Source organism: Nematocida minor (assembly GCF_024244105.1).
Source record: "Nematocida minor strain JUm1510 chromosome Unknown 7908, whole genome shotgun sequence".
NCBI classification, from domain to species: domain Eukaryota; kingdom Fungi; phylum Microsporidia; genus Nematocida; species Nematocida minor.
In genome coordinates, this window is record NW_026250398.1 from 26,214 (window position 1) to 52,029 (window position 25,816).

At 42.2% G+C, this 25,816-nt stretch overlaps 14 protein-coding genes across 14 annotated transcripts; 7 read left to right on the top strand and 7 right to left on the bottom strand.

Moving 5' to 3' along the window:
* Positions 1–122: 122 nt before the first annotated feature.
* NEMIN01_0694 (uncharacterized protein) lies at positions 123–3,371 on the bottom strand (the record flags this gene model as incomplete). The annotated part of the gene is made up of 1 exon (XM_051476636.1): positions 123–3,371. The coding sequence occupies one exon, from the start codon at positions 3,369–3,371 to the stop codon at positions 123–125; it is 3,249 nt and encodes a 1,082-aa protein (XP_051332596.1).
* Positions 3,372–4,107: 736 nt separating this feature from the next.
* On the bottom strand, positions 4,108–5,022 carry NEMIN01_0695 (uncharacterized protein; the record flags this gene model as incomplete). Its single annotated transcript, XM_051476637.1, has 1 exon — positions 4,108–5,022. One exon carries the CDS (start codon positions 5,020–5,022, stop codon positions 4,108–4,110), a length of 915 nt encoding a protein of 304 aa, XP_051332597.1.
* A 190-nt stretch (positions 5,023–5,212) lies between these two features.
* NEMIN01_0696 (uncharacterized protein) lies at positions 5,213–5,716 on the bottom strand (the record flags this gene model as incomplete). Its single annotated transcript, XM_051476638.1, has 1 exon — positions 5,213–5,716. One exon carries the CDS (start codon positions 5,714–5,716, stop codon positions 5,213–5,215), a length of 504 nt encoding a protein of 167 aa, XP_051332598.1.
* A 256-nt stretch (positions 5,717–5,972) lies between these two features.
* NEMIN01_0697 (uncharacterized protein) lies at positions 5,973–6,482 on the bottom strand (the record flags this gene model as incomplete). The annotated part of the gene is made up of 1 exon (XM_051476639.1): positions 5,973–6,482. The coding sequence occupies one exon, from the start codon at positions 6,480–6,482 to the stop codon at positions 5,973–5,975; it is 510 nt and encodes a 169-aa protein (XP_051332599.1).
* A 389-nt stretch (positions 6,483–6,871) lies between these two features.
* Positions 6,872–7,093, top strand: NEMIN01_0677 (uncharacterized protein; the record flags this gene model as incomplete). The annotated part of the gene is made up of 1 exon (XM_051476619.1): positions 6,872–7,093. One exon carries the CDS (start codon positions 6,872–6,874, stop codon positions 7,091–7,093), a length of 222 nt encoding a protein of 73 aa, XP_051332579.1.
* Positions 7,094–7,593: 500 nt separating this feature from the next.
* Positions 7,594–9,918, top strand: NEMIN01_0698 (uncharacterized protein; the record flags this gene model as incomplete). Its single annotated transcript, XM_051476640.1, has 1 exon — positions 7,594–9,918. The coding sequence occupies one exon, from the start codon at positions 7,594–7,596 to the stop codon at positions 9,916–9,918; it is 2,325 nt and encodes a 774-aa protein (XP_051332600.1).
* Positions 9,919–10,284: 366 nt separating this feature from the next.
* NEMIN01_0699 (uncharacterized protein) lies at positions 10,285–11,724 on the top strand (the record flags this gene model as incomplete). Its single annotated transcript, XM_051476641.1, has 1 exon — positions 10,285–11,724. The coding sequence occupies one exon, from the start codon at positions 10,285–10,287 to the stop codon at positions 11,722–11,724; it is 1,440 nt and encodes a 479-aa protein (XP_051332601.1).
* Positions 11,725–12,410: 686 nt separating this feature from the next.
* NEMIN01_0700 (uncharacterized protein) lies at positions 12,411–14,075 on the bottom strand (the record flags this gene model as incomplete). The annotated part of the gene is made up of 1 exon (XM_051476642.1): positions 12,411–14,075. One exon carries the CDS (start codon positions 14,073–14,075, stop codon positions 12,411–12,413), a length of 1,665 nt encoding a protein of 554 aa, XP_051332602.1.
* Positions 14,076–14,652: 577 nt separating this feature from the next.
* NEMIN01_0701 (uncharacterized protein) lies at positions 14,653–18,399 on the top strand (the record flags this gene model as incomplete). The annotated part of the gene is made up of 1 exon (XM_051476643.1): positions 14,653–18,399. The coding sequence occupies one exon, from the start codon at positions 14,653–14,655 to the stop codon at positions 18,397–18,399; it is 3,747 nt and encodes a 1,248-aa protein (XP_051332603.1).
* Positions 18,400–18,643: 244 nt separating this feature from the next.
* On the bottom strand, positions 18,644–19,126 carry NEMIN01_0702 (uncharacterized protein; the record flags this gene model as incomplete). The annotated part of the gene is made up of 1 exon (XM_051476644.1): positions 18,644–19,126. One exon carries the CDS (start codon positions 19,124–19,126, stop codon positions 18,644–18,646), a length of 483 nt encoding a protein of 160 aa, XP_051332604.1.
* Positions 19,127–19,161: 35 nt separating this feature from the next.
* Positions 19,162–19,908, top strand: NEMIN01_0703 (hydroxyacylglutathione hydrolase; the record flags this gene model as incomplete). The annotated part of the gene is made up of 1 exon (XM_051476645.1): positions 19,162–19,908. One exon carries the CDS (start codon positions 19,162–19,164, stop codon positions 19,906–19,908), a length of 747 nt encoding a protein of 248 aa, XP_051332605.1.
* A 344-nt stretch (positions 19,909–20,252) lies between these two features.
* On the bottom strand, positions 20,253–21,119 carry NEMIN01_0704 (uncharacterized protein; the record flags this gene model as incomplete). Its single annotated transcript, XM_051476646.1, has 1 exon — positions 20,253–21,119. One exon carries the CDS (start codon positions 21,117–21,119, stop codon positions 20,253–20,255), a length of 867 nt encoding a protein of 288 aa, XP_051332606.1.
* A 20-nt stretch (positions 21,120–21,139) lies between these two features.
* Positions 21,140–21,613, top strand: NEMIN01_0705 (uncharacterized protein; the record flags this gene model as incomplete). The annotated part of the gene is made up of 1 exon (XM_051476647.1): positions 21,140–21,613. The coding sequence occupies one exon, from the start codon at positions 21,140–21,142 to the stop codon at positions 21,611–21,613; it is 474 nt and encodes a 157-aa protein (XP_051332607.1).
* Positions 21,614–22,509: 896 nt separating this feature from the next.
* On the top strand, positions 22,510–25,527 carry NEMIN01_0706 (paired amphipathic helix protein Sin3b; the record flags this gene model as incomplete). The annotated part of the gene is made up of 1 exon (XM_051476648.1): positions 22,510–25,527. The coding sequence occupies one exon, from the start codon at positions 22,510–22,512 to the stop codon at positions 25,525–25,527; it is 3,018 nt and encodes a 1,005-aa protein (XP_051332608.1).
* Positions 25,528–25,816: the final 289 nt, after the last annotated feature.

Below are 25,816 nucleotides of genomic sequence, written 5' to 3' on the forward strand. Positions count from 1 at the left end.
AAAAAAATCATTTTTTCTATTTATGGCTCTCGTTAGGTTAGCACCTCTCACTATTTTCCTGTGCTCCAATTCAGCAACAAACGATAAGACTGCGCACACTCATTTATAAAAGTACTGTTTATTCATTTCTGTTCTTTTGAATACTGCCTTTGAAAGTTGTAGCGCGAGATCAAAACGTCAAGGATCTCGTTGTGTGCTCCTAGGTTGGACTTGCTTTCGTTCACATTCCGGAACACCATAAACTCTGCCGTGCTGTCTGGCCTTCTATACAGAAGTTTCTGTATCACCTGTTTGTGCAGATTTCTTATCTGTGTTTTTATTCTGTTTTTTGCACAGTGCACTAGCTTCTTTTGCTTTTGGATCTCGGGTATAGAGTTGTTCCTATACAACAGGATGATATTCTTCTGCTTTTCTTCTATCTTTTTAAAGTTCTCTTTTGCTTTCTCAAGCTCGGACAGGATAATGCCTAGAGTCTTCTTTTCCATGTGTTTCGCATCTGAGCTGCTCAAGGGCCAGTTGCAGATCATCTGCATCGAGTCTATTTCTCTCTCGCTTTCTGCGCTAACATTGCCGAGCCAGAAGCCGTGCAGCCTGCTGTCTTTGTTATTCTCCCTTGACTCTACTGTTGCATTAAAGGAGCTGAGTTTTTCTGCGTTTTCTTCTCTCCTAAAACTTTTGTCTATTATGCAGTGTGTGTACTCGTCCACACTGCCCAGCATTCTTGCATACCACACAACCTTAACAACGCTTTCTATCTGCTTGGAGGCCTTGCACTCCATCGTATAGCAGTCTACTCTTCTTCTTCTCTCTCTGTCCAGTGGTATATAGAGGTTGCTGTAGTATTTGTGCACGTCTGAGTACTCCAAGCCTGCGTATCCGTAGATGTACTCGTACACATACGGCTCTTTTTCTTCAAACTCTATCGAGTCTATCTCCTCGTCCTCTCCCAGCCTGACAAAAGGGCCCAGCTCCACTGCAGTCCGCATCACGCGCGTAAGGAAGAGCGGAACACTAATGCTGTCCTTTTCGTGTGGAGCCAAGGTCTTAAACTCTGCAAATGTAAACTTGGCCGTGCCTAGAGCTTCTTCGATGTGGTAGAATACGACCTCGTAGTATATCAGGTCTTTAAGCGTTTGGTCTCTTTCTTTCTTTTTGATGTACGACCACTTTCTAGTTCCCTTTCTTGTCTTAAACGGGTGCACAACGTCTAAGTGGCTCTCTATTTTGTAGAGTGTCTTTATGTACTTTACTATCTCGTTGACGGTGTGCAAGCAGTGCTTTCTCCCCTTGCTGTCTATATATAGAGGCATGCACACCATTCTTACCTGGCCCAATGTGTTGTTTACATAGTACACGTGGTAGTGTATCTGTATATCTGGTGAAACGCCCCATCTGTTCTCCTCCAGTGAATACTTTGTGCTCAGCACTCTTTTGTCCATCTCTTTTGGCGCTGTGTTTACCACTATTTCGCACCTTATGTACTTCTGGTTCGCTATTATGCACTTGCCTGCGAGCACATACCCATTCCTTGCGTCAACCATCTCTACTTTGTCGTAGAACTTTCCGAGAATGGTGTACATCTTTCTGTACAGGTCAATAGCTGTTAGCTTTTCCATCACTTTTTTACCGTATATGCTCTCCAAAGTTAAGTAAAAAATGCCGTATATCTCGCTGTACCCCTTTTCTTCCTTAGATCTCTGCACTATTTTGTGTATTCCGAAGAGAACTTTGTAGTCATTTATGCGCTCTGCCTCTATACTGTTGCTCTCTGCGGCGTATGCTGCTTCTATAAATTCTCTGGTGATGTTGTAGAAGTCTTGGTACACCTCGGGCAATGCTATAAGCATGTGCACAGCGTAGGCGAGCACATAGTACTTCTTCTCGATCTGTGTAATGTTGCTCTGTTTTACCAGCATGCTCTGCTCCATCCCACAGCACACCCGCATGTAAATGTCTCCTATCTTTTCCTGTGCGCCTATCAGGTGTCCTTCTCTAGCGGCCATCAACGGCTGGTGCTTTTCCACATACGCGATTATTTCTTCAATTGCCCCGGGGTAGTATCCTTTAAAGCCCTTTATCATGTTCTTGTACAGAGAGTCTCTGCTGTTCCTGAATATTTCCCTTATCGCCAAAAGATCTTTGTACTTTTGGTTTATGTCAGGCGACACGCATGCAATGAAGTACCACAGCGCATTTGTTCCTATTTTCAGCGCAATTTTTGCAGAAAAGTCTTCGATGTTCTTTCTGAGCTGCTGCTGGTAGGGCTCAGACTTTATGTCCCAGTTTACAAACTTGTTGAAGGTGTTGTAAATGTATATATTCTTGTGGTCTATCTTTGAGTTGTATCTTCTTACATTGCTTAGCCTTTCACTGCTCCACATCTCGGTGTCCAGGTTTTCGATTGTTACACCTTCGCACGTTTTCCTGTATGCTCCGTGGTAGTTCTCATTTGGATACTCTTTTTTTTTCCCTGCAGTTTTGCCTATTTCCATATGAAAAGATGCGTTGGCTGTTTCCCTTGATATACTCGGGCTATTCTCTAGCGTGGACCAGAGAGCAGGAGGGTTTCTCAAGATACTCATTTTTTTTACTGTTTCTTTTTCTCTTACGGGCGGTGTATCAACATTTCTTCTGTCCACAAAGACACTCTCACTTTCAACAGATGCATCCATGCCTTCAACAGACACATCTATGCTTTCTAGAGGCAGTATATACTGCTTTATCATATCGTCAATTGTCTCGCTGGGTTTTAGCACGCTCCATCTAGGATTTTCCACATATGGCATAGAAAAATCAAAATATGAGCTGTTTTCTTGGGTTATGCTCACTTCACTGCAGCTCGCTCCTGCATAGCCATATGCTATGCCAGAAGAGGGTGCATGCACTTCAGCCTCTGCTGCCTGTTGTGCAGGCTGGACTTGCGGCTGTGGTGGTACATCCATTGCACTGTGGTATTCGCCGTACCATTCTATGCTGTCATCCATAAGTAAATTGCTAGAAGAAAGGTACGGACCAACTGCTGCTTCTGCTGCTGTATTCTCATCCCTAGATGGCGCAGAATCATCATTGCTCCTGCCCACTAAAGTCCCAGCGCTACTCGTGCTAGGTTCTGCCATGTACTGCCAATCCAGCTGAGGGTACACATCTGGCACGTATTCGGGCGCGATTGGATCATAGCCAGCGGGTATACTATCAGAAGGATATCCTATGTAATCCATCATACTCGGAGTTCCAGTGCCATATAGGTACAAGTCGCCTGCATTCTCTGCCTCCTCTCTAAAAAGGTTCTCCCATCCTGCTCTGCACCCCAGAATAAAAAGAAGAAGCACTGCACCTGCGCGCAGCAATTTCCTTAATTTCTGACTCTTCATGTAAAAAATATCATTTCTCTGTCTATAATAACCCTGGCGCACTCTGCTAGTGAAACAGCACGCACGAACAAGCAATAGTTAGTTAGTGATAGACTGCTGGTAAAATAGAGTTTTTTATCGTCTCCACTGCAAGTCTCAGGGTTTACAATGATTTCTCAGGTTCTTGGATTGTATTTGCTGCTGGGGCTCAGAGAAAAGAGTAGTAATATCTTGCTGTGTGCGAATATTATTCACACACTATACACTGTACACTATGAGCACCTCTGTGCTGACACTGCTTTCTTCTTCTGTCACTCTGTATTCGTCTCTTTGCTGAAGTAGATAATTGCTGAAAAGTAAAGAAATAAATAAAAAGTAAAACTGTGCGCAATGCATACACATATTTTTTATTTTTGCATTTCTGCACAAAAGAAAAATAAAACATTAAGATGTCTGCTTAGACTAGGATGCAAAGATAAATAGCGCAATAGAATGAATGAATACATCATTTATTGTTTTTTAGACTAAATGGTATGGTTCGCACTTTCTGATGGAAATACACAGCTCTTTAAATGTGTCTTACTAGCAGCTCTAGACAATTGTTGAAGATTGGATAATAAGATATATAGCTATATGCCCACAGCTGTAAGAGCTCTGCAGCTTTACCACTTCTCCACAACAATTCTTCCATGCATATGTATCAGAGCGTTGTCTATCAAAACTTTTAGTTCTGCATCTTTCCTTGAATATGTGCGAATTAATAAAAGCTTCTACAGGCTCTTTCATTATGTCCTTCATGGAATAAATTCCTAGCTGCATTGCGCTCTTCTTCGACTCTGTCATTAGTCAGAAAGAAGCTACTGCACATTGCTGATTGCATTCGCTTTTCCTGCTCTTCTTCTTTTGTATTTATTGGTTCAGATGGCTCTACATGCATTTTCTCTGATGGTAACTCATTCTCGGGTTCTTCTTCTGGCCCTGTGTTCTTAGTAAGCATTATTATATCTTCATCCCACAGTAGTCTCCAATATTTTGCTATGTCTTTAGCCTTTGCACTCACTCTGATAATATGCATCTTCTTCTCTTGCAAACAGCTACTATCACAGTCATTAGCTTCTTTCGCTGTGCCATTTAGTTTTGTGAAGTAAATTGGTAAGTCTGCACCGCCCAATAAGCCTATGGCCTCCAGCAACTTTTCTTCTGTTCCAAATATGTCTATAGTAAAATTAAATGCTTTTGGAATGCACAATATGAATTCTGCGCTATTTTCTTTACTTGAAACAAAAAACTCATTCCCTTCTTTATGGCAAGGGTTTGCCTGTAGAGTTTCTAATAGCTCAGTTTTTTCAGGCCCTGCTGTGCTTAAGTTGCCAGCTTTTAAGGTTTTCTGAGGGCCTTCTTCATTTAGTTTGTTTTCATCCACATCCAAAGAGTCTAGTTCCATGGACAGTGGCCTTCTTCTTACTTCTTTAAGGCTTAACACTGGGCTCTCTTGTTCTTCTGATTGTCTTCTAAACAGCTCTAGTGTTTTACTAAGCTTTTCTGGGACTACATCCTTTGGAACTAGCTTTCTCATTGAGTTATAGGCCACTATTGAGAATATAAATGCAAGTGCTATGGCTATGACTGCAAACAATAGTATTTTAATTTTTTGTTCTTTGAAAACGCGCATGCCTTTTGCATTCACGCCATACTTATACTTTATTTTGTGATCGCATCTTTTTGATCAATAGGAGATATATTGCTTTCCTCTCTTTTTGATGTGGCAAATGCACAAGTATTTCCACTCTATATAAGCTTGTGCAGGATTCACAATGTATAGAGAAGATTGATGCTCTTCCATCTTTGCAGAATGTAGCCCTTCAGTTTAGCCTATCTTCCCTTTTCTCGTTTATCAGTCTCTCAACCAGCAGCACGTTCCATTTTTTTTCTTTTAGCTCTTCCTCCTGTTTTTTTATGCATTCTTCTATTTGGCTAAGTTCTTTTTCATGATTTTCGCTGTTTTGCATTTCAAGCTCTAGTATTTCTAAATCCTCTTGAGCAGCGTCCAAAGTTTTCTCTTCAAGTTTATGCATCAGTGCGTTTCTTTTCTTTCGACTTTCTCCTATTTTACATATTAATATGTCTCTTCTCTTCTTTTTAGCTTTCAGCTCTGTCTCCACTTTTACTTTCTCTTTTACATCCACCTTGTGCACTATTTCCAGGAGAAAGAGCATAATTGATACAAAGTTGAATGCAATGAGCACAACTAGTATCACGACCACTGCAAACAGCAATGCATAGAGGTTTTTCGTAGTGTATAGCTGGCAGCAGAGTTCTTTATAGTCTTTCAGTACAGACAAAAGTGATGCAGTGCTTGTTTCCATTTTTTTCTCTCAGATTTTTTAACTAATAAACTTTTTCTGACAGCTAGAAGCCCTCACAAGCTATACGTTTTTAAATGCACAGTTCATACTGTTCCAAAGAAAAAAGAATAGGAAAGAATGTTAAAGTATTTTTGTCCTTTTGCTGTTTATTGATGAAAATTGCTCTATTTTAGACTGTAAGCAAGCTCTTATTGCTCAGAAGAACTATCTGAGCAGGAGATGTTCTCAAACTAGAGATAGCTGTTTTTCTAACTTTCTAGACTGCTCTTCTGCTAAAGTAGGACAACTGAAGTTTTTCCCACAACCTTCTATTGGTTCTCTTTAGATTTCTATTGATTTTTTCGAGCTTAATTCTTTTACTTCTTTCTGCATTAAACAGAGCTCTAAAAACATTATATTTCAATTCAGTACTTGCGGATGCAGATTTATTTGGATTGTCTATACTTTTTATTGCACTTCCTTGAGATGTACTAGAACTTTCTATTGCACTTTCTTGAGATGTATCAGAACTTAGACTTGAATCCAAACCGTCTTCACTGTATTGTTTTTTATACAATACTTTAATAATCCAGTCTTTTATTTCATCTTCCAGAGCACAGTTTACAGAAATAGCACTTCTTTCTTTATTACTACTAGTCTCTGATAAAGCTGCATTTTCACTATCCTTCGACATGTCCATGCTTTCTTGTGTCTCACTGGAGTATGTTGCAGATAGAGAACACACCGCTCCTATTAAAAGAAGAGATATCCTTTTTTTTATTTCCATAATTCATAATTCTATCTACTCTCTTAAATAAGCAGAGCTCAAAAAATGATTCAAGAGATTATTGATCTACCTCCTTAAATCTATCCTTCTCGGGTTATATCAACACTACCACTCTCTTTGGGGGTCTATCATTGCTTATTCTCGGGTTATATGAGAAGCACATACATACCACATGCAATCTTGCTACATAGTATACTTATCAATTGCAAATCTACATCGTGTTTATGCAGTGGAGGAGCATTAACCAATGCACAGACAGATGCATATAGAAGCACACTTTGTGCAGCTAATAGAGATATAAAGCCATTCTGATTTCAAAAGCTATCTCTTTCCAGAACGCTTCAAAACCGGCTGATTTATATATTTACTATTTTTATTATAAATACTCAATGCTCCAGCTCATAATAGTTGTGTTTGGCCTGTACATAGTCTATCTCCTGGAGACACAGCATACTGAAGCAGCCAAGAGAAAAGACCTTGAGAACGAGGTAGAGAAGCTGAAAGAAGAGCTGAAGAAATACAAAGTGTACGAGAGAAACTACCAAAATCTAAAGAAGTCCTATTTAGACCTATTGGACAAGGCGGTAAAACAGAAAAAAAAAGGAGAATAAAACAGCCAATAAAAAAGGCCTCCTGGTAATTCAAGCATACAAGTTCAAAATAAAATTTGACTATTTTTAGCATTCTTCAATTTTGTACACGAGAATAAAAATAAACCACAAGCACAGGAATACCCTTCTTTTCTCTGCTGCAAGACTCTTACCAGAATAAGCCCAAGAGTGTTTATGAACTATGCACTCTCTTTAGAATCTTTAAACGCTCTACAATTCCACGGCATTTATACGCAACAAAAAGAGAACAGCTGCACTCTTTTCACAGTAGAATAGCTAAAATTGGTTGGATTAGAATTTTATTGCCGATCTAAATCACAGTCTCTAGGTAGTAAATAATTGGTCCATCCTGCCAATATTAACTTGCCACAAAGAGCCACCGCACAGCAGTAAAGCAATAGATATGTCCGCTAACAAGCACTGATTTGCTACAGACAGCCACCCATGTAATAGGTTTATTTGCTGCAAAAAACTATAAATATAGCCCCAAAAAGCTCTGCATGGCAAATAAAAATAAAGTTGAAATAGAAGAAAGCTCCAGCGATAACGATATTGCATTTAAGCTGGAAAGCCTTGGGAGAAAAAAGCTAAAAATGGGCTACGGAGAAACAGCAGAAGACGACTTGAACGCGCTCATTCGAATAAAGAAATACGAAAGAGTGACAGACAAAGGAGTGACTTTGATAAAGAGAATGTCTTTCTCTCTTCCAAAGGGAAAAACCATTGCTCTTCTAGGCCTGAGCGGAGACGGTAAGACCACTCTAATGGAAAGCCTGATAGGATACTGCAACCCATCGCACACCACATACGGAGAGGTGTACGTTAGAAACGCAGAGGGAGCGCTTGTAAAGAGAGACGTGAAAGAGTGGTTCCCCAGGGTAAACTATGTTGAACAGAGCGCAATCAACTACAAAGGAATTCCGCTGAAAAGCATTCTGTGCTCAATTGCAAACTGCAACGGAAAAAAAAGCAGAGAAGTCGATGAGTACATAGAGCTTATGAAGCTCACAAAATCAAAGAATGTTTTGTTCAAAAATCTCTCAGGAGGTGAGCAGAGAAGAGCCATGGTCATAGCGGGTATTCTTTCGAAAAAAGATTTTAATATCTGGGACGAGCCTCTCACAGGGCTTGACTCTGAAATGGCCCGGACAGTCATGAAGGCAATAAAACAGGCAAATACGACCAACCTTGTAACGGTGCACCAGATATCTGATGATTTGATGAAGCTCTTTGACAACGTGCTTTTGATGCACAAGTCCACGATCATATACTCAGGCCCTGCTGCCAGCATGAAAGACTACTTTACCACGAAGGGCATAGACTTCCCGCACGACATCTTCCACATAAACTACCTTATGAGGCTCTGCGCGCAGAACAGCGACAACGACCGCGACACAAAAAACATAGAAACATTCAACGGCATAGCAGATGCTATTCTGAACAAAACAATGGGGCCCCTTGCAGGAAAAAACATTCTGTACACCGATACACTCAGAAACGTGTCGTTTGTGAACGTATTTGAGATACTGAAAAGACTTACATATTTTGACAAGGGTTTTAAAGGATTCAACTTTATTCTCAATGTGTTCTGTCCTCTGGTGATCATGATTCCTTCGCTCTTATATATGGTCAACGTTTTTCTACACATAGGCCCAGAGGAAGGCCGGTTTAATTTTCACGGCGGAAAATCGTACTTGGTTTTGATGGACATACTCATCTCCATTAAAAGCCGCCTCACTCCTGCTGAGCTGCAAGACACAAAGCTGCTCGGTGCGCTGAACACGCTGATCTCTGCGACATGCAATTTCACGTTCATGAATTCTTTAATCTCTTCGCTTTTCATGTTTATTTTCGGGATTATATTCTACGCCACCTGCCTGCCAAGTAACTTTTTGAACACCAATTTCTACAGGCTCTGTAAATCAAACATCAAAAACAACCAGATAACAGTGGGGGACTTCATTGTTGCGCAGTCTATTGACATTTTCTTCAAAAAAACACTGACTATTTGGATGAGCCAGATACTTCTGTATTATGTTCTGTACAGATACATTGATGTAGATGTTAAACAGTATACGACAGTTGGGCACACACTGTACATTTCCATAATGTTCCTCTTTTCTCTTCTGCTGAGTTTCTACTCGCTTGCGCTCAACCTCGCCCCCTTCCCAACCAAGCTCTTTTCAATATTCTCCGGGCTGATAATGGCATTTCTGACACTTTTTCCATATTTCTTATACAATGTCTCGACATTTTATCACTATGATGCAAGCTTCCTTACAACCACCAATCTGTACGATGCAGAAGTTCCTGATCTTGTAAAATATATTATAGCAAATATCAGCCCAAGCGCTAGTGAATCGGGAAAATACGACAACTTAGTCAAATACATTGTCTGTGCAGCAAGATACTTAACCACGATCAGTCCAAGATACTTTTTCGAAGTAACTCTGCAGAAGATTTTTTTGTACAACAGATCAGTACAGAAAAACTTTAGTTCAGGCGATATTGACAAAGACTCAGTTACAAAAATCATGGAGAAAATAGATGTCTTATTAAGTGAGAGCGATAAACTCAAGGACGACCCACGCAGCATGGCTCTGAGGCCGTACAATGATCGAGCTGAATACTTTAAAGATTGCATCAGTGACATTTGCGGGGGGATAGAGCCTCATGAAATATTCAATCGAAAGGAATCTCTTGAAGACATTTCAATACTGCGCGTCGTATGGGACACTGCCTGCTACTGGAGACTGCCCATTATTCTGCTCTGTCTTACAATCGTATACTCTGTCAGATATCTTCAGCCAAGGCTAAGAAACTAAAGAAATAAAGATTTCTTCTGAGCCAGCACCCTTCTTCATCCTTCTTTCTACCCTTTCTTTCTCTCAGCTCCCTCAGGTTCACTCTTCCGAGATATTTTTAAAAATATTGTAGAATATTACAAAAATAGCGGGCATGCTCTTTTTGTGATCAAACAGCATTTCCTTTCCCGTACAAAAACCGTTACTCAAAACAAAAATATTTTTACTGTGCAAAACCAAAAGAAAAGGCAGACCGCACTCTAGACTACACGCTTTCCTGCACAGCGCAGGCCTCTCTGTGCATTTTCTAGAAATCGAGTAAACATCAAAGCAAAGAGTTTTTTATAACTTTTGCAATTGTAGAAAACCATGAAAAATTTGGCTTGCATGACGACAGACTTGGAAGATTCAAAGCAGGTGCTGACAGTTTTCAAATTGCCCCACGATATGGACGAAGAAGAGAGGGAAATAATCAACAAAGTAGACTCGATACTCTCGTGCAGCGCTCCCACACAGAGCACCATAAAAGAAGCAGCTTTTCATCTGGCCAATCAGCACCAAATGCTGGAAAATCTTTTTGTCCCGCAGTCGACCGACTACGACTACTACTTGGCCCAGAAGTACGCCATCAACAATGCTCTTCTGTGCATTCTGTTCACAATACACGAAAGCCACGAGCTGCAGACCTTTCTGAAAGGAAAGAAGCCCTTCCAAAGGCTGAAGGACATATTCTACAAAGAAATAGAAAAAAAGATAACTCGGTGGACGAATGTCTATGTCTCCATAAGAGAAAAGAAAAGCGAAAGATACACGACGCAAATGGCTGTGCTGTACCAAATGTGCAATCTTAGATTGAACAGGCTTCTGGTGCGCGACAGAAAGTACTGGCACAAGCTGTTTGAAATAGTGCAGAACAAGTTCACCAAGGAGAACATTCCAATGCAGGTCACCGATGCCCACACTTCTGAAATAAACCAAAGCGCCATCAACTTCCTGCGCGCAAACGAGTTTCTGATCGACCTGCGAAAGAAGTGCGTAGAGATCATAGCGTCTCCTTCAGGCAAAGACTTCACGTTCCAGCAGAAAAGAAGCGCGCTGCAGCTGAAGTGGATAGTCAGCAAGTGGAACAGCACCACCATGATCTCAGACATAATATGGTTTTACCAGGACATGTTTGACGAAAAGCTGTGGAGAACCTTCAAAGAGACAACCCTCAGCAACTTTGATAACCTTGTGAGCTCAATTAAGCGGTGCAAAGAAGAAATGCAGGCAAAGAATAAAACCTTCGTGTGCAAGGCAAAAAGAGGAAAATACTATCTGATCCTGAAGGAGAGATTTCAGAACGCGTTTGAAGACACATATGAAGCAGACCCTATTTTTAGCGAGTATTTAGACATTCTGTCCACCTTTGTGGGCGTTGATAAGAACGCCCCCAGCCCATTCTCGAAAGTAACACGAATGCTGAGAAAGCACAAAGGCCCCCTGGTATTCTCCACCCGAGAAAAAGAGCCAGAGATAAAGCCCGAGCCCCCGCAGTGCAATGTGATAGAAGGAGGGGAGTGCATATGTCCAGACTTCTACCCCATACTGATATGCAGTCTCTTGTGCAAAAACTCTCGAAGAGCCTTCAAAACCAACACATTCATGCCCAACAATATTTTGGTGTACAACTACTTCAAAGTCAGCGGGCGGCACATCAGGGCCACCGAGGATATGTTCCTAAACATGGGCTCGCTGCTGGTTTGTCTTTTCTTTGTATTTTTATTAAAGCCGTATGTGCACAGACTGCACTGCACGGGAATCATAACGAGCAAACCAACAGTATAAGATGCCTTCAAAAACAGATATACTCACCGATTCAAATTGTGTATGCATACAGAGCGTTCAAGATAGTGTACTGATAGAAATAATCTTCTGTTTTATCTTTGTATTTGCTGTAGTAGATACTCAGCAGGCTGTCACCTGCTTAAATATGCTAGATTCGAAGAAGGATGCACAAGATTGTTTGAGAGAATGCAGCCCCTATTAAAATAAGCTAGATAGAGATAGCTGGCTATTTTGAACTATCACAGCTCTAGTTATTGGAAAAATAAAAAATATAGAAAAACGATCTAGAAGCGCTTGAATCTAAAATGAAAGACTATCCAGCACCGCAGAGATAAAGAAATATTGGGCTAATGAAAAACTAAACTAAATATTATGCACGCGTGCTGTAATAAAAGAAGTTTTCATGCTGATTTTTTATTGTTTGTGCTTAATCTCCTGCAGACAGTGATGCAAGTCATTCTGCACAGAGCTTAATAGAAATTTTAAATGCCGCTATCTCTCCAGGCCCATTGTGGATCCAGGAATAGAAATGCTACATCAAGAGAGTCTCTTGCACTGCGTAAAACAAGTGCTATATCCACTGCATTTACTCTCAATGCTTTGCATGATAGTGAGAAGCTCTCTTTTCTTGCGCTCATCAAGATGCTCTGTGCAAAGCAGCAACAGTACTGTGTGCTATCTGTCCATCACAAAACAACCGTTGGGGTTGTTATGCTTTTAACATGGTTCATAAAGAAGACAATCAAAAATATCAGAATAACAGCAACAGAGGAGGGCCATGTGCTTCTGATGGTCTCTTTTGTGTTGGATGTTGATTTCCTGACTATGATGTCAATTAGGTTGGCCACCTTGAACACTGCAGCCATTGTGTACAGAGTAATCGCTGTTTCTGGCCAGCTGAGAATGTCTGGAGAATAAAAGCACACTAAGTATCCCGTGACTATCGAAGAAACACTCAGGAAAATCAAAACAACAGACATAGCGGTTCTCGAAAGAGATACGCCAATAATGCGCAGCCACCTCTTAATCTGCTTGTAGACAATGTACATGCACATGGCAAAGACAAAGACGCACAGAGACCTCCACCCCAGGAAGATGAAAATGGAAGTCAAGTCCCACGCCCGGAATCCATTGAGGTTCACGCAGCTATCAGTGAACACATCCATGCCAATGATAGAGGAGGCAAACATGAAAAACATCGCAGATATGCCCAGAACAGTGGAGACCAAAAGGTTCAGCGCAATCTGTGTTTTTGTGAGGTTCTCTTTGTCCTCCAGCTGGCTCTCTGCTACAATGCACTCCAGAATGTGTTCATCCTCTGAGTCGCTGTTTAGCTCAATCTTACTGAATAGATATCTTGCGTGCGGGTCTCCCTGGGCAAAAATGAGTCTTTCAGACGTGCACTCAGATAGAGGCATGTGGACATACTCCAAGCTTCTGGCGTAGCTGTTGTACTCTGTCACCATCTGCCAAATCAGCTTGCTGTTTCTCTCTTTGTAGGCGTCTAGAATATTTAGGTAGTAATCGCTCCCAAAGTTGTAGCACACAGCAGCATACCCGTTCCATTTTGCATAAATGCCCTTTAAAAACTGCACGTCCTCAGAAAAGTATGGGTCCCACTCAGGCTTCAGCTCAACGTCGCTTTTAATCTGCTGAATTGACCTGTCTATCATCCGGCTCAGGAGAAGTTTGCTCGATTCTATTTTCTCGCACAGAGTTTTTATGTCGCATCCCACGATGTAGTTGTACGATATTTTCTGGCACTTTTTCTCAAGCAAAGGCTCCATGTCTTTTATCTCCTCCAGCTTGTAGGCGTACACCTTGCTTGTATCCAGCGCAAGCTCGAGCAGAGACAGATAGCCTTTGCTTTTCTTGTCGAGGCTCTTTCCAAAGGGCGTTTCCTTCTCAAGATCCAGCGCATACCGGCGAATGTCCATCCAGAACGAGATCTCACTGATCACAAGGTCTATAAAGTCATTTACCACTTTTTCCTCTATGTCGTTTCCCATGCTGTCATTTGTGTAGCTGGACTTGTACATTTTCACCAGCGATGCAAAAAGACTGTGCGTATGGCTTTCCATGTCCACAGGAAAGGCATTTTTAAAGGCCCAGCGAAGAGCCTTCTTGTCTTCAAGTGATATGTTCATTTCGTTGATGCTGTCTGCTGCCACAGAGTCCATAAACACTGCTGTGCTGTGCTGTATGGCTTCTTTTATCTTCTTCTGCGAATCATCGCATGATTTTAGGATTCTGAGCACCTCGCTCATTGTGTCGCTGCGAGCCTGGCTGGACTTTCTCTGGTACACCTCAAATGTAACAAGCTTTTCTAGCGCGTCCTTAAAATTTTCCATGTATCATAATTTAATTTTTAGGGTATATATGCGTTCCCAATTTTTCCATATATAGAATATTAGAAAGGTAATTTCCCGATTTGAACATAGAGGATCTAATTGCAGGCAGGCTAAACCATCATGTCAAACGGCCTTTACATGCGCATTTCTCTCTGCAGGTATGCAATGCTATGCGCATCAGCTGAAAATCGCTTTACAACCTGCAGCTAAAAGACATATTCTCGAGTTGTTCGCGGGTTATGAACATTCTACATAGTGATAGAGTGTAAATTATACCGGCACTTCACAACAGAACTCTTGAGCTGCATCCTAGTTCTCATTCAGGTATCTATTTTACTAATTGCAAACAGTACAGAAAAGCACAGAAATAAAATTATTTATAGAACATTTATTCCAGTTTATTCTCGGGTATATTCTTATTCAGTGTCTAATGCGTTTAGAAATATAAAAGTGTACCAATAAAAATTTATTTTTGCAAATATGAACAGCACAAGCGCACAATCTATGTTTAATTTTGATTTTAGATCAGATATTCTTATCATTTAGAGGGCATATAATAGTATTAATTTTTATTTTTATGTTTGTTCTATCTATTTTAGCATATCTCATAACCAGTGTAGCCTGCTCACAGAGTACTGCACCCAGCGAAACAGCTATTAGCAGTCAGGATTCTAGTAGTACATATACACACTCCACTGCTGGCAGCGCAGTGGCAATTGGTGTGGCTAAAGATGTACATAATAGCCCCAGTCTGTCTTCTTTCTATGATACCTTGTACAGCTCGGATTTTGAAGCTATTCTGAGCCGAAAACTCTGCAATTACATAAGTAGCAATATAGATAAGGCACCAGGTGATAGCTCAGGCAGTGCAGATGATGAGCTTAGTAGGGAAGAAAGGAGACAGGCGAAGGAAGAGAATAATAAAAGAAAAATCCGCTCTTTAGGCGAAGAGAATGCAGAAGACGTCTTAGTACCTCCAGAAAGTGCTAGCAATGAATACTATAGCGATACTCTTGTGTACGAGAGTCTAGTTGACTCTATTAGAGTCAAAAGTGCCCCAGGCAATAGAGATCCATACAGAGCATACAATGAGTTCACTGGAAAGGATACTTCTCCCTTTGAAAATGAAAAGGTCTATAGCTTTGTAGCTTCTTCTTTCATCCCAGAGGACCTGGTTGCTCTAATTACGCATATCATCCCTAAAGGCAACCGTGCATGCAATTACGATAGTAAGCTTAAAGACGTTGTTAATCTGAGCGATATTTCGAACAGGATTCTTGGAGGGATACAGAACATGAACGCATTTAAAGCCAAGCTTCAAGAGATAGAGATAATCATAGACACTAGGATAAACGATCTAAGTATAGACAGTCTTCAGTTCAATAGGCTGAAAGCTCTTACTGTGTCTATGCATGAATACAGAGTCCAGGAGATGCGGAATATCAGAGCACAGATGGACGATTGGGTTGGCGCACTGGACATTTCAAACACAATACAAAAGAATGGTGTGCATACAATGCAAAACCTTTCAGAAGAAGAGTTTGACAAATACTATTCGAATATAGCCCCATACCTACTGAACGAGAAATGTGTTATGGTGCAGATCCTCAATGCGTGCGACCATCTGGACAGCCTGTCTACCCATCTACACAATCTCATAAAAATCATAAACCCAAGTAAGAGTGCTCTCTATGAGTTTGAGAGTATTTTATACGCGCTAAAAGAAAACATTTTCAATCCAGATGCGTCTTTACAGCCTGACAGCATGCATAAGCACAGTGAAAAAATCAGCTTGAATTTACTGGAGGCCATAGGGAGATACATAAGGTTAACAGAAATGTACACCACAGAGTTTGACAACAGTCTGCAAAAAGCAGGACAAGTATTGTATAATACAGTGATACACTCTCCCTCAGGGAAAAACAGGCAAATCCCCTTGTTTAACAGCTACATCAATGTGCAGATCAGGATACTTAAAAAGGAAAAGATGTTTCTAGATGCTGTGATAGATAGCTTGAAAAAAGCCAACAACTTAATCAATGCTAGCATAGAGACACAGCCAGATAAATGCAATCTGTTGATTGATGATAAGCTGAAATATGCGAAAAACATCAAAAGTCAGGCCAATGCACAGCTAAAAACGCACTCCAGTGATGGAAAGACAGCTCATAAGAATGTGTCTAATCCTCCCAGACAAACAGGAGAAGTCCCCAACACAGCACAGAAGAGGTATCCTGCTGCAGAAGTACCTTCCAGTCCATCCCCACCACTAGAAGACAGGAGAGTCTCTCCTACAGCAGCTTCTACAAGAGACAATACCACACCTCGAACACTGTCCTGGGAGGAACTGGAGCTGAGTAAGTTTGATAACGGTGTAGTAAAAAGCCTGATGAGCATATCAGAAAGCAAACCAGAGATATTCGACAATAGCATAAAATACCTAGAAACAGGCCTAGAGCTGGCTAGACTCCAGCTCAGTGCAGAGTTTGAAAGTAGCTCAGACAGTGTGCTAAATCCTGCAAACAATTCTCTTCTAGACCCAAGAGCACAAAAGAAAATTATTGAGCACATTAATAAAAGCATAAACCAAACAGGAGCAGAGGACGAAAACCAGCAGCTAAAGCTTATCAGGGATGCAACTCAAAAACAAAACGAAGAGTACAGCCTAGAGGAGACTGCCATCCAATCCAACATCACAGAAACTGAATCAGAAGAGAAAAAGTGCAGGGACAGTCTAAACAGCATAAAGAATAGCATAAAAACACTGGACAAAGAAACAGAAATAAAAGAGAAAAACATTAAATTCGACGAAGATGCTATCAAAAGGAAAAACAAAGAAGAGGAGGATCTTGGCGCGCTTATCAATAAAAACAAGCTGGACTTGAAGAGAAAGAGCGAGGCTGTGGACGAGTACAATAGCAAGAAAACTGAGATGGAAAAGAAAGTAGACCAGAAAATACAGAGTCTGGAGAAACAGAACAAAATTATAAGAAACAACACAGCTTCACTTGTCTACGAGATAGAAGGAAAAAACAGCATTTCTATCATGATTGAAAATCACCTAAATGAGCAGAAAGAGCAGATAAAAGAGCACATTAAAGCAATAAAAGACAGTATGCTTTTGCTAGACGCGCTTAGGGTGCTAAAAGACTCGGAAATACAGGTAACAAGCTCTGCTGCAGGCAATGCAAGGAAAGAAAACTATTTGATCAGGAACGAAACTTCAAACAGCCTCTACAAAAAAACAGCCCATGCTTTATGCAAGCTGGCAGAAGATGCAGCAGTAGAGTACAAAGGCCTTTTCTGCAAGATATTTGAAAGAGTAGACAGAATAGCAGCCATAGCGGCGGAGCAGCACAACAAGGCAGTTTTGGATCTATCAAACTGCAAAAAGAATGCGTCTGTTATTGAGAATATGAACAAAGACCTGAAGTACACTGATGTGATAGAGAATTTTACAGATGCAATAGAAAGTGTTGAGAACAATATAGCCATGTACACAAAAACAATTGAGAAGCTAGAAAAAAGTAAAAAAGGACTGTGTACAGCCATTGAAAACATGCAGACAGATTTCAATGCGAAAAATAGCGAAATAAACACCTTTTTGAGAACCGCAACAGAATACTTAGCTGAGATAAATGCAATAGGCAATGCTACCCAGACTCTTAGAGAAAAAGCGGAAGAAGAAAGAAATAGCTCCCAAATAGATGGCCAGATAGAGCTGGCAAGAGCAAAATACAGTATGTTTATAGATAAGATAAATAGTTATAGTCATCTTATAGAAAAATATGTAAATATCCTGTACAACCCTGACAATGAAACTGCAATAGAATTTCCTGTTTTTTCAAAGCCTCTGCCTACTGCCACACCTACTACTACAGATGAACTCACTGCAGAAACCATCCTTGAAGCTGCTATAGAAGCCACAACTGAAATCACTGCAGAAGCCACAACTAAAATAACTAGTGAAATAGTGCACGAAATTGAAGATGAAAATGCTATTAGTGCTACAGCTACTGACCAAGAAGTATCTTCTACAGCACAGACCGTTATAAAAACAGTGCCTATTAACACAGAAGTTCTTTCCAAGAAAACAAACTCCTCCCTAGTAGTAGAGCAAAAACCTACTAACCTGCAGAACAAACCAGAAAGCACTGATTATACCCATATAAAAACAAGCAACACATTAAATCCAGAGAAGTACAGCCCAGATAATGGCGATAGTGACAGCGATGACTTCTTCTTTGACAATAAAGATGCCTCTGATGAAAGCCATGCCAAAAAGAAAATAACAGTACTCGATCCAATTGCTCCTCCTACATAGGAAAAGTAGCTCGTTCGCTGACCAACAAATAAAATCTGAAAACAAAGTCATCCAGCTATTGGTGTAAAAGCAGAATAATCCGAGAATAACAACTAGCAAGATTGCAGCAGACCGTACACTCTTCGCACCAGTAGATAATGGCATATTAATAAATCCACTGATTTTAAATATGTACACTACAGCTGCACATACCACAGCTGCAGCTACATTCTATAAACTCACATGTAAAATGTTTTATTTCTGTTTAGATGTTCTTTGATATGCTGCTCTTTATCTCCCCATTCTCCAGCAAGACCTGTATCTCGTCTGGCAGCTGCTCTTCCTTTTTTGTCCGGCATATCTCGTCTATCTCTTCCGGCGTTTTGTCCTCTATCTCTGCATCCTCCAGAGAGACCAAAGAGAGACATGTGCTCCTTCTGATGCGAAACTCTGTGTTCTTTGCAGCTGTTCCTATCCTGCACTCCACACACTGCTCGAGTATTGACATAGGAATGTTCTCCAGCAGGAAGAGCGAGTTCTTGGCGCGCGCTATTTCCACCGTTGCCGTGGCTTTTTTAATGCCTATGAAGCTTCTTTGTATGTCGATTGCCACCACCTTGATGCACTTTCCTTTAATATAGACCTGCGACTCTATAATATCTGCTATGTACACCACCTGGTCTGCCTCAGCCTTAACTATCTTCACCTCTCCTCGTAGCTTCTTTATTTCAATGATTCGATGGTTCATGCGCTCTGCAATAAAGGAGAAAACTTTTGCATCTTATGATAGTTATTCCCATTGGTGTAAGACAAACAAACATAATGTACGTAATAATTGGTAAAAACGGCGAAGTTGTTTTTGTTGACCCCATTGAGCCAGAAAAAGCCCAAAAAGCAGCCCTAGACTCTGTAAAGGCGCCTTCCCACGTAGTTTCGCTAACAACGCACCACCATGAAGACCACTCATCTGGGAACAGCAGAATACTAAAAAGCTTTCCAGATGCAAAAATATACGCAGGATCAGATAAATCGCTCAATACACACATATGCAGGGACGGGGAGGTGCTAGAGGTAGGCTCTTTGGAGATAACATGCATGCACACACCGTGCCACACACTGGACAGTTTTACATTCTTTGTGCAAGATAGATCTAGCAGCACGCAGCAGCCCGTGGTCTTTGCTGGCGACACGCTTTTCTACTTAGGCTGTGGAAGGTTCACAGAGGGCACCGGTGAGATGATGCAAGAGTCATTGCGCCGTATTGCCAGTCTTCCTTCTAACACGCTCGTGTACTATGGCCACGACTACTCAGAGAGCAATGTGCTCTTCCGAAGAGAGATTACAGAAGAGCCTGCGAAGATAAAAACATCGGGAATGTTTCTGACTGTAGAAGAGGAGAAGGAAAACAATCTATTTATTAACACATCACTACTCAGCTCCTCAGAGCAATTTGTGAATCTCTCTCCTCTAGCTCGCTTAAAGCTACTCAGACAGCTAAAAGACGAGTTCAACGTAAAAAAGCAGCTTTAACATTCCCTTTGTTTGTGTACTAACACTTCTTCTACCAGCAATATTATCTTATCCAGTTAGAGACTATTATTCTTTCTATTTATCTATCTCTTTGATTAGAGGAACAGCCTGGAAATAATGATGCCAATGCAACAGATTATCTTAACGTATGCAGTGCAAAGAATAAACACCATCTACTCATCGCCATCTTAGACTATTCTCAAACTATTCTTGAGCTCTGTCTCTTTTCCACTTCAGCTTTGATGACCCATCTCCATCAGAAGATAAAACTAAATGAAAAACAAACACTAGAAGTACTTGACACAAATTAAAAACAGCCCAAGAACTCACTTCTCCTGTGCAGCCTAGTAGCTCATTCTCTGCTCATTCTGCACGCCCAGTGCTTTAAGGGGATAATCTACTGAGAATTCCACAGTAGACGCAATGGCAGATGGTCTTTCTCTCTGATTAGCTCCATCCAAGCTGCACAGAGACACTTTCCCCAAGGCCCCACTAGAGCACGCATAGAACACTTCCTTTGTTGCACTTGAAAATTGAATGTCCCAGACCCATCCTGGTGTATCTACAAATCCAACGGTTTTTAGCCCTCCGTTTACTTTTTCTACAAATCCCATCCCCTGAGACGATCCAGCAGCTAGCACTTCTCCTGCTGCGCATCTGGTCCCGTACCCAGCCCCTACTGTTATAGCGTCTTCTAGTGTATTTGGGCTATTCGCAGAGACTATCCCCATCCTCCCCATTCTATTGTAGCCAATGAGCTCGTCCTTGTACTTCTCCAGATACAGACAGCAGTTTCCTCTTCCTTTTCCTGCTAAAACGTCTTTTTTGTATATTCTTCCACTGTAGTCTGACAGATATATCTCATCCCTGTACACCACCCCGCTTGCCACAGGGCTCCCCACACAGACACTTTTTACCGGGTGTTTACTTTTCAGGTCCCATGCAAACACCATCCCGTCTTCGCTTGTAGTGTAGAGCAGAGAAGACTTGAAGAAGAACGATGTGATGCTCTTGGAGTGCCCCTGCATGCGCCCCGCAGGTAGCATGGTAGATGCATCGTATATGTGCAGATCGCTTGACATGCACACAGCCAGCCCATCGACAAAGGCAATCCTGCTGATGTCATAGTCTATCTCGACTGTTTTGCACTTTTTACTGAGGCTGTTCCACGCAACAAGCCCTTTGCATCCGCCAGCAACAATAAAAGCCATTAATTTTTTTGCACTCGGAAATGCAACTATTCGAAGAGCCATACCACTATCTGCAGAAGAAGGTCGGATCCATACTCGAAGAGCTGATAGGCGAGCTGAACAAGAGCGTGTCAAGCTTTAAGAAGGTGTCAAAGAAGGCATACGAAGTGGAGGAGAAAATACTGCAGAGCAGAAGCAAGTACATAAAAGTAAGCAAAGAGGTGGAGTACGAGCTGAAGAGACAGAAAGAGATAGAGACAGTGCTGGAGTACTTTGAAGCAGAGATAGACAAGCTCAAACAGAAGCTGCAGAGATCCTCCACAGAGTCATCGCAAAAGCCTTGCTACTCAGCCCTCGGAGAAATAGGAACGCTGATAGCAGAGTTTAACGAGCTTGTGTCGCAGCTCGATGTTGGAGTCCCGAATAAAATAAACATCCTTCTGAACAAGAACATAAACCTCGTAAACCAGATCGAAGAGTCCATTGAGAAAAGCTCCGTGCAACAAAGAGAGTGAACAGAGCAAATGCTACACATCTGAATGAATAAATTATAATGCCAATACTTGAGTTGTAATCACTGATTGAGAAAAGTAATCACTTTGACAGAAGAGAAATGACAGAAGAGGATCACTGCAAAAATCAATTATATCATCTAGAAGACTGCACATTGCTGTTCTTGTGCAATTTCCTCAAAACATGCTCCTTCCTCCACACAAACACTTTTACTTAAAACTGTTCTTTACCCTGCAAAAATGCTCTAAATGGAAACATTCTTATTATTTTGTCAATGTGCACAGTTTGCACAGAAACATGCACAGTAAGCAGCTAATAAATAAAAACACCACACCCCGAGAATGAAAAACAAACAGGAAGAAGACAAAGACCTAATAAAACGTTTTATATCTTCTTCTTCTCTTATAAATATCACTGCAGTAAGTTTACTCTCTTTCCTGCTATCTAGGCCCAATCAGACCCTTTGCACTCCTTTCTACTGTGCACCCTTTAAATGTATTTTTCTGCAAATAACAATACCAAGTGTGCAAATTATTAGTACTCTTTTTGCAAAATAAAATAGAAAGGCACTGCCCGATTGCACAGGCTTCTCATCCAATCAGCACAGCACAGCCAGCAGTTTTCTTCTAAATGCAAACAGTCGATCTTCCTACTCCTCTGCAGCTTGAACAGCTTTCCACTGCTCACTACAAGACTTTACAGTAGGTTGTTCTTTTTGTTCCTTCTCCTATTTCCTCTGGAAGTGCACACGCCTTCCCTATTCTTCGATTGTTCTGTCTTCCCAGAGCCCATGTATATTAAATCATTTATTTATTTATTAAGCTCTTTATTGTCTTATGATAGAGATCTATTGAATGTGTTAAATATTTTATTCCTTTGTTTATATTTTAACCCCTGTATGGAAGATCAAAAGAAAACAGATGTAATTAAAAATATGCGCACAGTCTTGCCTCCCCTCAACCTCAAGGCGCCAGAAGGCGCAGAACAAGCTGCACAGAAGAACGCAGCAGCCCAGACGTCTTCTCCCCCGCACAGTAATAATCACGGAAGAGTAGCCCCTGTTGCAGATCCCTCGCACATGCCGAGCATGCCAAACATCCCGCACCAAAACATGATGCACTACGGGTACAGGCCGCCCGAGAGAGAAAGAGAGCGCGAGAGACAAGAAAGAGAGAGGCAGGAAAGGCCCTCGCAGATGCACATGCAGCCACCAGGCGGCAGATACAGAGTCCACTCAAACGCAGGATACATGCCATACAACCCGTACGGAAAAGCTCCTTTGGGGTACCCTCCAGGGCGCCAGTCCCCGCACTCGCAGACAAGATACTACCCGCCCTCCAGGCAGCACCCGTACATGGGCGAAATGCACCACTCGCGAATACCCCCGGAGAAAAAGCCCATTGTGCCGCAGCAGCCGAGACACGCTCCGTCAACCATTCTCATGCCAGAGGTGGGAGGAAGCGCCAAAGTGCAGATAAAGGATGCCATGCGCTATCTGGACATAGTGAAAGAGGAGTACAAAAACAACAAAGAGGTGTACAACAAGTTCCTGAAGACAATGAAAGAGTACAAAGACAGACACATAGACGCAAAAACAGTCATAGAAATCATGCTCACCCTGTTCAACGGAAACCAGAAGCTGATCCAAGGATTCAACCAGTTCCTGCCAAAGAAGTACGAAATACTCCCGTCTGGCGAAGTGAAAGTGCACGATGCAGAAAGAGAAAGAGAAAGACGCAGAGATGTGCCAGAAGAAAGAGAAAGGGAGAGAGAAAGGGAAAGAGAGAGGCCAAAAGAAGAGTATCCAGTGAACAAGCACCCAGCAGAGTACAGTGCAGCTAGTAAACAGCCATACGACCCTCGGCGGGACCTAGAGGGCCTTGGCATAGGAATAAAAGCGCAGTCTATGCGGAATGACTCTGACAGCATGGGGCGAGTGGTTAACTACCTCAACAAAGTGAGAAAGCATCTGGAGAACACGCCTGTTGCCTGGTTTGAGTTCCTCCGCATTGTCCAGTCGTACAAGAACAGCAGAGAACAAAAGCCCATCTCCGAAATACTCTCGAGCATCAAAGTGCTCCTTAAGGATGACCCTGTGCTTATCTCAGAGTTTATGGTCTTTCTTCCGTCCCCAGAGAAGAGGGGAAGGCCAGCGCAGAGACAGCAGCCATCTGACTCCCTCACCATGCTCCACGACATACGCGCTATTCTCAGCAGAAAGGGCGTGTATAAAGACTTTGTCAAAGCACTCAATATGTTCAACCAGGGCCTTCTTAACACAAACTCCCTTCTCCTGGTGATTGAGCCTTTCCTGCGCGGAGCACCTACTCTTTTCAGTCTGTTCCGCTACTACATTGGGCACCGGGAAGTAAATGCACCCCCGCACATACAAAGCAGCCTGGAGACCTACAGAAAGGTGGGGTCGTACAGAGTCCTTCCCGAGAAGTACAGAAAGTCGCACCACACGGGACAGACTCCCGAAGATGCCTCTGTTCTGAACACAGGGTACGTGGCGTGTCCTACGTTCTCCAGTGAGAGCTCTACTTTTATCTTTGCCAAGAAGAACAGCCACGAGGAAGCCCTCTACAGGGTGGAAGACGAAAGGTACGAGTGCGATGTTCTGCTGGAAAGGGTTTCTTCTTTCATACTGCGCCTTATGGAGTACGAGTCAATTGCTGTTGACGATGCAAACGTTTCGAAGGAGCATGCAAAGGCTCCTCTGCCCCCTCTTAAGCTCACAGCCCTCGACAAGGAAATTGTCTCCATAGTCTACGGGCCCGCCAGCGATGACATCATCCTGGGAATTATTGCACACCCCATCCGCGCAATACCCGTTGTCTTGAAGCAGCTGAGATCAATCGAAACTCAGTGGATCAAGTCGAGAACAACCAACGCCGAGATGTGGAGAAACACCGTGGACAGAAACTACATTAAGTCGCTTGATGTCAAAGGATACAAAATGCGCAATAGCGAGAGAAAAACATCGATCATCAAACAGTACTCTAAGGACCTTGATGCCTCCACAGACGTGCACTTCACCATCCCGTCTAAGTCTATTTTTCAGGAAGTGTTTGACATTCTCATTACAGGAATGGAGACAGAGGATGAGAAAGAAGCGGAAGCGGAAAAAGAAAAGTCCATTGGCCTGATCTCCTCTCTGGCCACGTGCGAAGGAGTGTTCTTAGTCACGCCCGAGATATACTATGTTCTCCGCGGGCTATCCTCCATCTGCAACCGAGTGGTAGAGGCAGTGAGCGGCAAAAGAGTAAAGCCCGCTGTGAACAAGGTGGCCAAAGAGCTGGGCATGCAGGAAGAGACACACGACCTAACAGAGGACGAGATATTTTCAGCGCTGAGAGCATATGTGCTGGAGGATATGGAGGCAAGCGCCTTTGAAGAGAAGGTGCTTAGCAGTCTCGGAGTGTGCGGTACATCGCTCGTTGGAATACTCGGGGTCTTCCAGAGTGTCGAGTCTATGCTGGATACTGTGCTGGAAAACAAGGGATCGCTGGAAATGCTTGGCCGCCTGTCCAACAGAGAAGAGGTGCAGCGCACCAATGCGTCAGAACTTATCATCAGAGGCGTGAGCATTGTGAAGCTGATAGTGCGGAAGGTGGACGAGTCGTATGAAATAGTGGCATCTCGGCTCACGCAGGCGCAAACGACCTCTGCCAACTGGGTTAACTATGTAAAGAACTACAGCACTGCTGAATCGCCCTTGGCTGGAGACGACAAAAAGACGCCCTTCCTGCACAGAAACGTAGACAAAGAAAAGAAGCCCGTTGAAGCAACATACGGAATGGAGTCGCTCTTCGCCGAGGGAAAGTTTAAAGTGCGGCACATCCCAGGGACCGAGGACTTTGTTTCGAGCAAGAAACAGAAGCTTGGCACTGAAAGTAATGAGATTGAAAAATAAGGGGCCTGAAAACAAGCCCCTGTCTGCACTGCAGAAGTATTCCTATGCATACAGTTCCTCTTGGTTGCCCAAATGTCATTGGAACCACCCCTGCGCAATGCATCTGCAAAGAAAAATTAATTTATGCATGGTAATTGCATGCTGCATATTCAAATAAACCACATCTGATAAGATTTTGTCAATGCGCCTATTTTCTGTTCTTTACCCTTTACTGTCTGCCCGCTACTGCTAGGCGTCTCCTGTCTGCTCAGAAGATGCATTCGATCAAAACCACCCTATCCAATAAATG